This window comes from Hevea brasiliensis, chromosome 14, assembly GCF_030052815.1.
Source record: "Hevea brasiliensis isolate MT/VB/25A 57/8 chromosome 14, ASM3005281v1, whole genome shotgun sequence".
NCBI lineage: Eukaryota > Viridiplantae > Streptophyta > Magnoliopsida > Malpighiales > Euphorbiaceae > Hevea > Hevea brasiliensis.
In genome coordinates this window covers 30,464,829-30,481,218 of record NC_079506.1, presented here as the reverse complement: position 1 = coordinate 30,481,218, position 16,390 = coordinate 30,464,829, and the positions used below count along the sequence as shown (strand labels likewise).

Genomic DNA, 16,390 nt, shown 5'->3' with positions numbered 1-16,390 from the left:
GGGTTCTTCCTCATATGAGAGGTCTGGATTTATCTCAATCTCTTCAACTGACAGTACATGAGATGGGTCAGATCTGTACCTCCTTAACATGGACACATGGAAGACATTGTGTATCCTTGCTAACTCTGGAGGTAATGCCAACCGATATGCCAAAGGAACCACTCTTTCCAGAACCTCATATGGTCTGATGAAACGAGGACTCAGTTTCCCCTTTCTGTCAAACCTCACAATCCTCTTCCAAGGAGAAACTTTGAGGAATACTTTATCACCCACTGCATATTCAATATCTCTTCTCTTCAGATCAACATAGGACTTCTGACGATCTGATGCAGCCTTGAGTCTATCTCTAATCAATCTAATCTTTTCCTCTGTCTGCTGGACAATTTCTGGCCCAATCATCTTCCTTTCACCTACTTCATCCCAACATAAAGGAGTTCTGCACTTTCTGCCATATAAAGCTTCATATGGAGGCATCCCAATGCTTGATTGGTAGCTGTTGTTATAAGCAAACTCAATCAAAGGCAAGTGTGTATCCCAACTACCTTCAAATTCAATCACACAAGCCCGTAGCATATCCTCCAGTATCTGAATAACCCTCTCGGGTGGCCATCATGCGTGGGTGGAATGTTGTGCTAAAGTTCAATCTAGTTCCTAGGGCTCTCTGAAGACTACCCCAGAATCTAGAAGTGAACCTAGGATCTCTGTCAGACACAATTGATACTGGCACTCCATGCAATTTTACAATTTCATATATGTACAATCTGGCCAATCTTTCCAAGCTATAGTCCATCCGAACTAGTAAAAAGTGAGCAGACTTGGTTAGTCTGTCAATTATGACCTATACTGCATCTTGACTATTCTGTGTCCTCGGAAGTTTCATCACAAAATCCATAGTTATTCGTTCCCTTACAATGTTTCATAGGGTGTCGTTTGTATGCTAGCTTGACACTTATTAATGTATACAAATTCTATTAGTGGGATGTATCTGTCCCATCTCCCCTCGGATTCAAGGACAGAAGTTCTCAGTATATTCTCGAGGGTTTATTACATTTTACAGGTTATTATTATCATTTCATTTCATTATTTATAGAAACTCAACGAGTTTTAAAATTTACCTGAATCACTTATTTCGACTGTCCATCCGTCTGAGGATGATAAGTCGTACTGATATCTCTAAGCTTATAGCAATTACTGTGGCACAGGTAATTCACATTAATATAACTGAGTCACTGACTCTAGCTACCTTACAAGTGTAGTTGTTTGATAGGCTAGTTCTGAAGTTTTAAATTTCTAACTAAAATTTTCACATTTATTTCCAGTAATAGTACTCTATTCGGGTGCAACTGTATCAATTTATAGATTACTTACAATTATTCTTAATTTATTATATCACAAGGAAGCACGTAGCTCTACACAATAATCTCGTGTCGGTACTGTAATCTGCAGCTTACAATACAAACATTGAGAACATTATATAGTCACTACGTTATAACCTCATGGGCTAGGTTTTCTAACATCTTATCTTTCTCGAATCCACTAATATCCTAAACCAATTCTGATTACAATATCCATTAATAATTACTAACAGTAACATCTTTGCCCTCATCTAGAGCAATTCTATTACTGTAACTTACTTTTAGGTCTTCTTGCCTTACATTAAGTAGGCTCGCCAATTAGCTTTATAATTTATGGTGTGTTAGAAAATACTTTTAGCTAATAATTCTTCCAAAATTAATGTCAATCATACTTGTTATTGTAGTTTTGATCCTAAAAGACTAGTCACTAATACATCAAAATTCATTCCCATGTAAAGGAATAGCAACAAAACATAGAATTCTAACACTAACATATAAACAAGTAGTGCTGGGATCAAATAATAACTCATTGTTTCCTTCAAAAATTAAGAACTTACCAGCAGCTACATCCGAAATTTCTGCTCTTTCTCCTTGGCGCATAGTGGACGCTCTGACTGGTGCGCTACTATATTTGGGCTGATTCACTGTGTTATAGTGGTGAGGAGTACCAACTCTATTTCTATCTTGACTCTGACTGACGGTCTGTGAACTCCGGAGAGCAGATCGAGGTGGTTTAGTACAATCTTTAGCAAAGTGTCCAAGTTTTCCACAATTGTAGCAGGCTCCAGAGGTCTTATAGCATATCCCACCATGATATCTTCCACACGTTTCACATTGGCGGGGAGGGTAGGAACTTCTAGTTGTTCGACGATTGGAGCTTGGTGGTCTCTGCCTTGATGATCCACCTCTGTTATATCCCTGAGCTCGGGGTTTCTCAAATTCTTTTCTCTTTCTCAAATTACTGTTCGAGCTTTGACCCATAGGTTTCTCCCTCTTCTCTATTTCATGTTGCCCTTGTGGGGGTTGGGTCTGTACTTGGGCTTGAGTTTGAGCTGACAGATTATCAGCCATTTGTTGGAAGAAAGTGGCCATTTGCTGGGCCATTTGTGCAGAAATTTGTACTGGTAAAACTGGTACAGTCAGGCCTTCGACACTTTGTGGAGCTGGGGCCTCAGCTTGTTCTTCTGCCATCACAGACTGTTCTATTGTCTCATTTTTCTCTTCCATATCTTTTCACAAGATTTTCTATTCCTGTACAACCAACATAAGGAGATTCCTCTCCATTAGTTCATATTTATGATGTAAATGTACTATATGCATCAAACATTTAAGCAGTTGTAGTTACCGACAAAAAGATTTCAAAACTTTAAAACCATTGCTCTGGTACCACTAAAACATGTCACACCCTACCCCTCTGTAAGATGTAACATGATCCCGTAGTATACCTAATGAATTACCAACTCCGTCTACTGATAACCCATTAAATACACTACAAGGGATTTTAAAAACTTTTCTTACTTCTTTTACAGTGGTGAGCACTATTTACAGGTGTTAAAAACCTTTTGAATCAAGTGATAGAACTAACACATTTAAATTATTTGGAGTTTTGTAAAAATTTTTGGCGAGTGCCATCTGTATTTTGGATAAAATAGTTCTTCAAAAAACTGTAATAAGCACTTCAATATGTATTTGCAAATCTCAACTCCAACATATTTCTCAACACAACATTTTCTCAACTCAAATCATGATGATTTTTCAAAGACTGAGATACAAGAAATATAATACAAAACTATTCAAGTAAATGAAATCTCAAATTTACATTTACAATAATTTACATTTAATTACATACCAAAATATTTTACAAGAGTTTCCATACAACTGCTCAAATAATTTACATACATATTATTACATGCATACATCAAAACCTATGTACATGGGTATACCTATGATATACCTGGAGCTGATCTGAATATATCTTCAAGGAAATTTACTTACTGCTATATGATCTTCTTACTGCATGACATACAAAGCTATCATTGAGTGGTGAACTTCGATGGTGCACAACTATAATTTAAAATATAATACAATATACATTGACAAAATTTACAGTAAATAATTTGGAAATCTGAATACTCATCAAATTCCACAACTCAAAATATTCATTGCCAATAATGTAAATCAATTGTCTAAATGACTTTGATCACAAAATTCAATTTATCAAATCATGACTATCCATTTAAGTAATTCCAACAAAATCAATTATACATAAACCATAATTGAAATCACAATTCTTTACCATTCAAAAGCCATTCTGTATCTCAAAAATCAATCTTTATCTCACTAACTATGCAAGACTAATCCGAAAGGGCCATATTCGATGTGATTCTAACTCCCTATGGTCAGGGAGGTCGAATCATATTCTAACTCCCTATGGTCGGGGAGGTCAAATCATCGTGCACAGTACCATCACAACAATGAATCTTCCACAAGGGCCATAATAATAAAATAAACTTATATCTAACCTCAAATAAGAGGAAAATCTAAGCCTGTGCACGTACCATGGTAATCAAAACACAACTAACTCCATTGTCTTCTCAACAAATGAGAGAGACGGGTAATAACCTAGTCAAGCATCTATAGTGAGATATAAAACAATATCACAATCCTTTTAGTGAGCATAATTCACAATATAATTCGATTCAAATTCAATTTCAATATCCAATACTTTTTTATGCTCATCACAATTCAAATCATAAATTTGCATTTTTCCATGAAAATTACCATCACAATTCAAAACATGTTCTATCACAATTTTCCAAAACATAATTTATTCAATCCATAACAATGCTTAATACTTGTGGAAATACCATTTCACAAAGCTAAATTCATACATACTATAACAATTTTCAATAATCATTGAATTAAATCCAATGCTTGTTAAACATAATACATAAGAAAAGTATGTCATTTAATCATATGAAATATTCAAACAAAATCAGTTAAAAACTAGTTGTGCACAAACCTTTGATAACTGTCTCTTGGTCTGGACTCAGTGTTTCCTTCCCTGTTCCTGAGTCTTTGGTAACTGAGAAACACAATTTGAAGTGTTTCAGTACTAAATTAAATTGTCTCTAACGATAATGTGTCGATAATTAATTCACTGAATACCTTTATTTGTTTAATCAACCCATATATCGACCCTCGATGTGTTCTAGGTAAATGAGGTCTTAACGTTATTAATATGTCATATTCGATAGTATTTTAGGGTTGGTACGTTTTACTAAACTCATTTCTATGTATACTGCATTTTCTTGCATTTTGCTGGATTCCGGAATACTAGTTTGACCTAGCCGGACGACCTAGTTCCCTCGGTTTTCGGGTTTCGGTCAAAACTACAAACTTGTAGATCTATGTCTTATGGAACGCGTGGCAAAATTTTAGGTCATTCCGAGTTAAGTAGACCAAGTTATGGTCATTATACTATTGCTGGTCAAATTGCAACAAATTAGGTCAATTTTAAGTCAATTTGGTCAACTTTGGTTCGGCCAATTTTTGGACCCGAACTTGTGCAAGCTGTTTGACTTGCTTATGGTCATTTCTGGGCTTTGGTGTCTTCATAAAACTTGTAGGTATGGGTCTTAACTATTCATGGTTAAAATTTCAGGTCAATTGGACCTGTTTTGAGTGAGTTATGGCCTAAAAACTAACTGCTGCCCAAATGGTCAGTTTTCAGGTTTCAATTGTACTCAATCCGAATTGGTCATTTTTCATGTCACCTTGCAAGCAGAATTTTGGTATGCTTTCTCAATGAAAGTTGGCAAATTTTGTGCCTAGTTTCACCTCCAATTGGTCTCATACCAATTGAGGTTACACATTTAAGGTTATAAGCTAAAATGCATACTGCCCTTAATTACCTTGCTTAAACATACATCAATGACACATTTACCTTACTATATGTTCACTTCCCTTACCAATTCTGTTTTGGTACATTACCAAAACCATATACCACTTCACTTTAAAGTCACTTTGGGCAGATTACAATTATCCTCAATACACCAATTAAAACTCAAATTTACAAAGTCTAAGTACAATCACATATACACCTAAACATTACTCATTCTTACATACACTTTACACAACCAATCTATATACATATCCATCAATCCTCAATGTCAATATTCTGCCAATACCTTCATGAACTCATACATTTATCAAAGTGTCCCAAGGCTGCCGAATTGTTCTACAATGCCAAAGTGTCCCACAATTCCTCAATCTCCAATTTAAGTACACAATCACCACATTTTCATGGAAATAACTTACTAGGATATTAAATCCCTCTACTCAACATGAATTTACATCAAATATATGTAATAATAAATCATTAAATACATAACTCCATGGCTGTCCAAAATGGACATATCAATAACTCCTCAAACTTGAAAATTTTCTTCACAAATCCAACACCCATAACATGTACACAAAGTTTAACAAAGCAATATTCAAAAATGTAAACTTACCTATGGTTGGAACTTGCTAAACCTTGATTAAACTTCTTGATTTTGGTATCAAGCTCTTCCTTGTGATGTGGGGATAAAACTTAATGAAGAAACCTAAGTGATTAGAGTTGAAATAAAGGACTTAATGGAGCTTTCTCAAATTTTGGCTATGGAGTCTTTAATGGAGTTCACTTCGGCATGGGAGAAGAAATGAAGATGATGAAGTATTTAGTGGTTTAAATCTGCCCATTAGTGAATATTATAATCCCTTAGTGGTCCACTCACATAAGAAATTGATTTTATATGTTTAATTTTCATTTATTCCACATTAAACCCATAGTTTTTGCTATTTTCTTTAAGTACCACCAAATTAATTTTTTATTTTATTTTCTAAGTGTAATATTATTTATTTTTAATGGACATTTAGGTCAAAAGACAATTCGGGGTGTCAAATGACCATAATGCCCTGTTCAGTTGCATTCAGATTTTTAGTATCTGGGTTTTGTCCATTTTTAGATTTCTCACTTTTCTTTGTACTAATTATTTAATTTTTCTTTGATATTTCTAATGATATTTATACTTCAATAAGGGTCTATTTAAGTCTTAAAAATATTTTCCAGGGTTCCCCGCAGTCTAGGGCTAGTCAACGGTCCACGCCATGACTTCCCGGTGCGGTCACCCATCGCTAGGGTTCCCGGCTCGCTTAACTTGGTTACATTTCTTTGCTATTATTTTTCCTTTGTTTTTCTTGTATTTTCTTTTCTTGTATTTCATTATTTTATGTTTCCTCACTCATATCGAAGTGTAGTTCTATGCATCCTAACTGTACGGACCATGCAGTCACCGGGAGCAGCGCACTCTAGAACTTAGGGGTGTTACAAAAGGAGTGTGTTGCTCCTTTCTTAATTGGTTCTCCTAAGAAATATGGCTTCAGTCTTTGGCCATTGACTTTGAAGAATCCTTATGTTCCACTCCATACTTTTACTGCTCCATGTGGGAAGACTTACAGAACCTTGAAGGGACTGGACCACCTAGATCTTAGCTTCTTAGGGATAGCTTCAATCTAAAGTTAAAAATCAAGACAAAGTCTCCTTCTTTAATTTCTCTTCTTGTGATATGCTTGTCATGCTAGCTTTTTTTCCTTTCCATAAAGATCTTTGCATTCTCATAGGCATTTTGCCTAATTTATTCTAGTTCATTTAGTTGTATAAGTCTCTTTTCTCGAACAGATTTTAGGTTAAAATTGAGGGTCTGGATTTCCTAATAGGCTTTATGTTTAAGTTCAATAGGGAGGTGCATGACTTCCCATACATCGAGCTAGAGTGGTTCCAATAAGTGTTTTGAAGGCAGTGCAGTAAATCTATAATGCATCGTCTAATTTTAGGGACCAAACCTTCCTTGAGCGAGTTACTATCTTCTCAAGTATCGTCTTTAATTCCCTATTTAAGATCTCCACTTGTCCACTTGCTTGAGGGAGGTATAGTATTGCCACCTTGTGAGTCACTCTATATTTTCTGAGTAAAGCTTCAATTGATTGTTGTAGAAGTGACTTCCCCCATTACTAATGATTGCCCTTGGTGCGCCACATCTTATAAAGATGTACTTTTTGAGAAACTTTATGACTACCCTTGCATCTTTTATTGGTGAGGCTATTGCTTCTACCCACTTGGATACTTAATCCACACCAATAAGGATATACTTATTGGTAAATGAGGATGGGAATAGACCTATGAAATCTATACCCTAAATATCAAGTAGTTCAACTTCAAGTATTCCATAGAATGGCATCTCATTCCTTCTTAAAATATTTCCTGCTCTCTGACATTAGTTATATATTAGTACAAAATTTCTAACATCTTTAAATAAGTTTGGCCAATAGAAGCCTAATTGCTAGATTTTTAATGCTATTTTAGAAGTGCTGAAGTGTCCTTCTTAAGGTGATGAATGGCAATATTGTAGCACACTTTCTACTTCCTCCTCTGGTATGCATCTTTTGTAAGACCATCATAGCACCTTTTATATAACAGAGGTTCCTCCCAAGTGTAATCTCTTATGCCATGTAAGAACTTCTTTTTTGGCAAGTAAGACATATTTGGTGGCAAAACTCTGCATACAAGATAATTAACGATATCTGCATACCATAGGGGTTGAGAGATGAATAGGAGGTGCTCATCTAGAAAGAAATCATCAATGGGTAGGTCCTCGACCAGATTTCCCTTATCTTCTTGCTTCAGTCTAGAGAGGTGGTTTGCTACCACATTTTCAGTCCCTTTTTTGTCTTTGATTTCCAGTTCAAACTCCTGTGTATCATCAAATATTTTGCTTGCATGGTAGATAGCATAGACTTTTATGTCTTTTCTTTATCCAAGCACTGCTTCTACTGCATAGTTACCTGCATTGCACATCACCTCAAATGGCAGTTCCTAACCTGGTGGTTGCATTGTGGGTGTAGAAATCAAGGCATCTTTAATCCTGTAAAACGAGTCAAGGCAACTATAATCAAAATCAAAAGGGACATCTTGATTTGACAAATTTATTAATAGCTTAGCTTTTTTGAGAAATCCTTGATGAATCTTTTATAAAAGCCTACATGTCTCAAAAAGCTTCGCACTCCTTTGACTGATATTGGTGGTGGCATCTTCTCTATTATCTCAATTTTTGCCTTGTCCACTTTGATCCTTTTTTTTACACAAGGTGACAAAGTATTATACCCTCTCTTACCATAAAGTGACATTTTTCCTAATTGAGGACTAGGTTTGACTCCTTACATCTTTGCAATGCTTTAGACAGGTTACCTAGACACTCATCAAAGATAGTTTATAAACAGAGAAATCATTCATAAAAACCTTCATAATGTTTTCAATGAAATCAGAAAAAATAGCTATCATGCATATTTAAAAAGTGGCTAGGGCATTACAAAGATCGAAAGGCATTCTCCTATAGGCAAAAGTCCTGTAGGGACAAGTAAAAATGGTCTTTTTGTGGTCTTCTTAGTGATTTGGGATTTAGAAAAATCCCAAATACCCATCCAAGTAACAAAAATAGGAATGCTTGGCTAGCCTTTTAAGCATTTGATCAATAAAAGGAAGAGAAAAGTGGTCTTTCCTAGTGGTACTATTTAGTTTCCTATAATCAATGCACATGCACTAACTAGTGACTGTCCTAGTGGGAATCAGCTCATTATTTTCATTTTTTATAACAATTGATCTAACCTTTTTAGGCACTACATTGATTGGACTAACCCATTTACTATCAAAAATTGGGTATATTATACCTACGTCTAATAGTTTAAAAATTTCCTTCTTTACTACTTCCTTCATGTTAGGGTTTAGTCTCCTCTGATGTTTTATGGTGGGTTTGTGTTTCTCTTCCATAGGTATTCTATGCATACAAATGGAAGGACTAATTCCTTTAAGGTTTTTTATGGTGTACCCTATAGTTTTACTATGGGTCCTTAAGTCCCTTAGAAGTTTTTCCTCTTCTAACTAAGTTAGGCTAGCAATTATTATAATAGAATAATTAGAATTTGAGTCTAGAAATGCATACCTGAGAGTAGCAAGAAGAGGTTTTAGTTCTATCTGCTTTTTAGCCTCTTGTGGTTTAGCCATAGGTTGTGTTTCCTTCAACTCCTCCAATTGGAGTGCTTGAGCTAAGGGTAGAGATGGCCTAGCTTCAAATGATTGTACATAGGCTATAATTTTTTTGTTATCATCATTATGGTGTTGTTGTGTACAATGCATGCTTTAAGAGGATTTTCAAGATATCTCTTGCAGAATTCCTCTTCCACTAGCTTGTCTACAATGTTAACCCTTAAGCACTCATTTGTATCTGGCTTATGTTTCATATCTCTAAATAGGTTGAACTCTACTTCCTTTTCTCCTACTTTGAGAGTTAACTGCCCATTTTTAATATCTATGATAGCTTCGGTGGTTACTAAGAAAGGTTTTCCCAATATAATGAGAATCTAAACATCTTCCTCCATCTCCAAGACAACAAAATCAATAGGAATGAATAATTTGCCTACCTTTACGGGGATGTTCTCCAGGATGCCAATTAGGTACTTGATAGACTTGTCTGCTAGTTGCAATGAGATTGTAGTTGGTTTGAGCTCTCTAACATTTAACTTTTAGCATATTGACAGGGGCATTAGATTGACTGTAACACCCTCACTGTAACCATTCCGTACATTCTACTGTTCCGGTGACCGGTGTCGGTCCGGACAGCTAGAACGTCTAGAAAAAAAATTTAAACTAAAGTGAGAAATTATAATTAACTCAAATATTAACAAGAAAAATGTAGGAAAAATTTTAGAAATAAAATACAACCAAGTTAAGTGAGCCATACAACCAAGTTAAGTGAGCCGGTGCCCTAGCGATGGGTAATCTAGTGAGAAGTTGCGGTCCTCGCAACTAGGAGCCCTAGACTCGGGAGAAAATTCATAAAATAATTTTTGGGACTCCAGAGAAGAGTCATTGAGGTTTCTATGGCATAATGCCAAGAAAATGCTTAGAAAAATTTTTCAATTGGTACAAACAATTTTAGTCTGTTAAGCCAAATGGAGGGCATTTTGGTCATTTCGTCTTCAGAGATGATTTTTGGCCGACTTGTCCAGTTAAGTAAATAATTATTATAATATAAAATATGAATAAATATTGCCAAAAATTAAATTGAAAATGAGTAGAAAAAAAGAAGAAAAGAAAATGAAAGAAAATACCTAATTATGACATCATATGATGTCATTAAAAACCTATCCACCAATCACAATTAAGCACCACTTAAATTAAACAATAAAAGAGGGTAAATGATACAAAAAAATTCAAAAAGCAATCTGTTTCTTCTTCACCCAAACCAGGCGTCACTCACTCTCCCTAACCCATTCCTCCATGGAAGCTTAAGGCAAGCTTGAGACAACCCACCAAATCACCTCCAAACCCTAACTTCTCTTCATAAAAAATTGTCCCTACCACTAGAGCAAGCATTGGACAGCAATTTGAAGAGGAAAAAGAAAAGTTTTTGTAAGCTTGGGAGTAGCTCCAACAAGGTTAGTGCCTATACTCACTTCCATATCTTTTAATCTTTGTTAGGAAGACAAGTTAAATTAGAATTTATTGTAAAATTGAACAAAACAATTATATTGAAGTGTGTATGAAAATTTGCAGCCATGGGAGAAGGATGAGATTTGTTGATTTGTATGACTTGAATTTTTTAGAAGTGGTTTGTGATGAGATAACTTGAGTTAGATGTTGAACTATGTGTGTTGGATGTGTTAGATGACATGAAAAACATGAAATGGACACTTGGGAATTAGGGTTTGTGAAAAAATTGGAGTTTTTCTTATGAAATGGTATATTAACCTTGTAATGGTCAATAAGTGACCATTTGAATGTGTGTGAGGAGGAATTGAAGTGAGTAAGGATAATGGAGTTGAGTTTAGGCATGCTGCCCTTGGTGACCTACAGGACTGGTTGTGAGTTCAGTAGGTTTGGGCAGCCATAAATGGAGTTGTATAGGTTCAATTGGTGCAAGGCCAATTGGACATGAAACTAGACACATAATGGCATAACTTTGATGAAGAAACCCTACCCAGAAAACCAAATTAAGTTGACCTAAAAATTGCCCTAATCCGGGTAACTTGCATTCTGCCTATGCAAAATGACCAAATAAACAGTATTTATTCATTTAGTCATAACTCAGTGTAGAAAGGTCCAATTGACCTGAAATTTTACCAATAGAAATCTGAGACATATTCCTACAACTTTCATGAAGAACACAAATCCAAATTCTGACCATAACCTAGTCAAATTGCCGACCAAATTTAGGTCACCAAATCTGGCAGAACCAAATTGCCCAGAAATTCTGGGTACAAGTCAACTTGGCTAGTTATGGTAAAATGACCATAACTTGAGCTACAAAACTCTAAATAGAGTGATTCAAAAAAAGAAATATATCTAAACACAATAAGGAACAACTTTCATGAAGATAATTTTGCCAAATTCCTACTGTACAAATGACCAATAGAACAGTAAACTTAGTGCTTGAAATATGAAAATTGTGAATAACTAACACTAAGCTTTGAAATGGTATTAGCAATCAATACCAACAACTTTAGAATATAAAATGTGGTATCTTGGTGAATTTAGGTTCAATAAATTTATTATGTATAAAAAAGTCAATAATTTGAGTGAATAGTAAGGTGAACAGTAATACAAAGACACAAAGTGTAAGAACTAAATTGGTAGAGGAAATTAAGGCATGAAATTTGGAATCCATGAAATGTTCATGGATTACTTGGAATAGGTAATTGAGATTTATACTCCCAACACCAGTGGAATTCATAATATATTAGCAAAACAACTTAAAGTATGAAATGTTCTTTACATGAATGGATTGTTGAATGTATAAATGAGATAAAAGTGCCATTTGGGATTTAAGTTCCCATCAAGTGAGAAAGGAAAAATATTTTGAATATAATGGTACATGTGAACCATTGTTTAGAATTGTGATCATATAAATGATCAAATGAATGTATAAATTATAATTGAAATTTATTATGAAATAATGAAGTCATAAAACACAATATATTAATATTTAATGATATTATGTACCCTTGTATTGCCTAGACATGTGTGTTAGATTGGATAGTTTGGCATGCCAATAGGGTATTATTTTAGCAGTACTGTGAAAGGCTTTATACATGTATTCATGGCTTTATGCCTGTATTCATGGCTTTATGCCCAATTATGTGATATCATGGCTTTTTAGCCGTACTGACTGCATACGTGATTAACGTTCTGCGTCCCATGGTATGACGGCCCAAGGCACCGTGGTGTCTAGTGCCAACGACCCGTTATCCAGTTTAGTCAGCCTGTTGTAGGTTACTTGGACAGTCTAATTTATTAAAATAAGTTACGAATATTAGCAAATAAAAATGCTAGAAAGTAAATAAATGAGAAGAAGTTCTGAAATAAATTAGACTAGCTCCAAACATTTGTTCCTTAGAATGATCTGAAGTAAATTAAATTAGTTCTAAAAATTTTAAATATTACGAAATGATTGTAAACAACTTAAAAAGTATCAAGGAAGTGATAAAAAGACTAGTAGAAGAATTATAACTTAAATAACATTACAAATGTGACTTTCATAAGAATATAAGTATAAATTTTAGATTTATTTGTACATTATATAAATGATTATAGTAAACTTATGACAAAAGAGATTCTAGAGAGCAACATAAATGACGAAAAATATACTGTATGACAAATTTCATATGAACCCAGTAAAATTCTTGAGTATAGAAAATATGCTCCAATTATTTTTATTTGTATACATTATTTCTTGTTATATTATTACACCACTAAGCAGCAATGCTTAGTATGATGGATTTATTTCCTCGCACAGGTACTGAAGTTAAAGCCCAGTGAATACTAAACAGAGATTTTAGAGTTCTGATTTGCAGAGTGTTCAAGGTTGTCACCTCCTCAGCAATGCATGTAGATAGGGCCCATATAGATCATATTATGTATTTTGTACATTATAATTAGTTATTATTTGTAATGTAAACTATGAATGGTATGTTGAAATATAGATTATGGAACTGTAATTAATTTGTAGATCATGTAAATTATGAATTTATGTAATCAGTCTGTAAATCATGTAAATTAATTAAACTTGAGAATTTATATATATAAATTGTGCATGAATGGAAATGCATGGAAATGAATATGAAATTGAGATATATGAATGAGATGTGAATTATGAGATGGTTATGAGAATAATTGATGAGATTTTTATTGTAAAATATTATTGAAAATTTCAAGCAGGTGAATAGTGAAGTACACCAACTGATAATAAAATAGGGGTTTCTCCGTCTAAAAATAATTGATATTAAAATATAACAAGAACAAAATTTTTAAAGAAATAAAGTAAGATAAGTTAGGGTGCTCCGGCACCTAATATAGCACACTTGCTCGGCTACACTGTAGTCGTTTGAGGGGTGTCACATTGACACTTACACCTAGATCACAAAGGGCCTTGTCTATATTCATGTTGCCAATATGACAAGGTATTGAGTAACTTCCAGGATCCTTGAGTTTTTGAGGTAGATTGTTTTGCAAGATGGCTCTACATTCCTCCATTAGAGCAATTGTATCATAATCCTCTAGCTTTCTCTTCTTTAAGAGGATCTCCTTTAAGAACTTTACATAAGACGGCATTTGAGATAATGCATCAGTGAAAGAAATGTTAATGTAAAATTTCTGTAAAACTTCCAAAAACTTTTCGAACTTCTTATCTAATTTGGCCTTTTGAAATCTTTAAAGAAAAGGTAGAGGGGGTTGGTATGGTTCGGGTAGCTTCTTTTTCTTATTCTCCTACTCTTCCTTATCCTTGTCAGCTCCCTTCTCTTTTCCCTTTGCTTTGTTGTCAAAGTAACTAGAAGTTTCTTCTACTGATTTTTGCTTATCTTCTGGTTATTGCTCTTCTAAAATTTTGTTACTCCTTAAGGCAACTGCCTTACAATGCTCTTTAGGGTTCATCTCTACTAACTTAGTAATTTACCAATGGCTTTGCTTAAAGAACTAGCTTATTGAGCAATTTTGTTTTCAAGCATCTTGCTATAAGTAGCCACTTGGTCTATTTTGGAAGCTAGTAGCTTTATCATTTCATTTTGTTATTGTTGTACTGCTAAAATGCTTTCCATCATAGATTCCATAGTCAACTTGGATTCAGACTGTTAAGGTTGAGGAGGTGGTGGTGGCTAAGCTAGATTTTATCCTCTGTTTTGAAAACCTAGTGGTGATGGTGGTCTGTATCCCTGTTGCTTGTTGATGGGCTGATTAATTGATTCTGTGAGTTTTACCATGAGAATTTGGTATGGTTCCTCCATCCAAGGTTGTAGGTGTTTGAATATGGATTGTTGAGCTACCTCTGGTTGAAGTTTCCTCCATTATTTATATAGTTCATTTTTTATATAAATGGCTTACTCTAGTTATCGCATTTTGAAGTCATATGGCCTCCTACATAGTTGTTATTATTTTGATTGTTTCTCCTTGTTGTGTTGGCTTGCATCTTGTCAAGTTTCCTTGTAAGTTGGTCAAATTGAATATTGATCATCATCCAGTTCTAGGATTCTAGTTGTTCTCCTTATGTCTCCTCTCTCGTTTAACCATTCAAAATTATTATATATAACCCTCCAGAAGTTTAAGAGCTTTATTGACTATTTTCTTCATGAGATCCCCTTCTACTGCTGAATCAATTATACTCCTTGTAGATGGTAGCAATCCATTGTAAAAGTTTAAAACCAGGATCCAGTCCTCTATGCCATGGTGTGGGCATTCCCTTTGAAGGTCCTTGTACCTTTTCCATGCATCATAAAGTGATTCTCCTTCCCTTTGCCTGAGATATTTAGCTCAATCCTCAATTTTGTAGTCTTTATAGGTGGGAAGTACCTTGCTAAGAAGGCTTGTGAAAGATCCTCCTAAGTGGTGAATATTCAAGCTGGTTGAGAAAGTAGCCACTTTCTTACTTTATCTCTGAAAGAAAATGGGAATGCTCTGAGTCTAATGGCTTTATTAGAGATACCATTCATCTTGAATGTGTCACATAGAGCAAGAAAGCATTAAAGAAGACAATGTGGATCTTTCACAAGTGAACCTCCAAACTGAGTCTGTTGAATCATCTGGAGCCATGTCAGTTTAAGCTTAAAGTTATTGGCCTCCACTGTGGGCCTAGTGACACTAGATTCAAATCCTTGGATAGTTGGGGCTCCAAAGTCCTTCAAGGGTCTCGTCCCATTATTGGTAGCCATAGCTGGAGTTTTAAAAACTACTAGTTCGATTTCTTGATGTCTCCTTACTCTCTTAATAACTTTAAGAGTTTTGTCCATCTTAGGATCCAATTCAAGCAACTCCTCTTTAGGTTTGGCTCTAGTTATAAACTGAACAGAGAGCTTGAAAAAGGAATAAAAAGCAAAAGCAAAATAAGAAAATGAAACAAAAATAAATGCCTAAATTAGCTAAATTATCTATCACTAAATATTACTAAATTTGTAATGGCCAGGCTCCAACCACTAGAAGAATTGTCCGCTTTGGCCATATGCTTCACAGTTTTGTCCCATAGGTGGAATGGAGAACTTCCCTAGAGGTCATCCATCCTAAGATTTCTCTCAAATGAACACGCTTAACCCTGGAGTTCTTCCAACTCTCCAGGCTATTCCACCAAAAGGCGCCTCTAGTGATTAGTTCCCCCATTTTATATATCATAACCCGCTTTCTCACCATTTTGTGAAGTATATTTCACCAAGTGTTGGATTGTTCACCCACTAATAGGAAACGTGAGCTAAAAGACCCGCCTTTTCAGCGTTTAGAGGGGAGCCACTAAGTGGCCAAATCCAATCCCATATTAAAATGGGAGAAAAAAGGTAATGATATATAAAATAAGGGAACTAATTACTAGATGCGCCTTTTGGTGGAATGGCCTAGCGAGTTAAAAGAACTCCGAGGTTAAGCATGCTTACTTAAGAGAAATCCTAGGATGAGTGAC

At 34.9% G+C, this 16,390-nt stretch overlaps 1 protein-coding gene across 1 annotated transcript; it reads right to left on the bottom strand.

Annotated features, from left to right (window-relative positions):
• Positions 1–9,815: 9,815 nt before the first annotated feature.
• On the bottom strand, positions 9,816–14,064 carry LOC131172933 (uncharacterized). Its single transcript, XM_058134565.1, has 2 exons — positions 13,864–14,064; positions 9,816–9,974 (listed from the first exon to the last, which is right to left on the bottom strand). The coding sequence occupies exons 1-2, from the start codon at positions 14,062–14,064 to the stop codon at positions 9,816–9,818; spliced, it is 360 nt and encodes a 119-aa protein (XP_057990548.1).
• Positions 14,065–16,390: the final 2,326 nt, after the last annotated feature.

Excerpts from the sequence above, each read along its gene's own strand:
- LOC131172933 (XM_058134565.1), bottom strand. The coding sequence starts at position 14,064 with ATGCCGTCTTATGTAAAGTTCTTAAAGGAGATCCTCTTAAAGAAGAGA. Across the intron at positions 9,975-13,863 it reads AGGCCCTTTGTGATCTAGGT|TTAAATGTTAGAGAGCTCAA; the intron begins GTAAGTGTCAAT and ends ATATGCTAAAAG.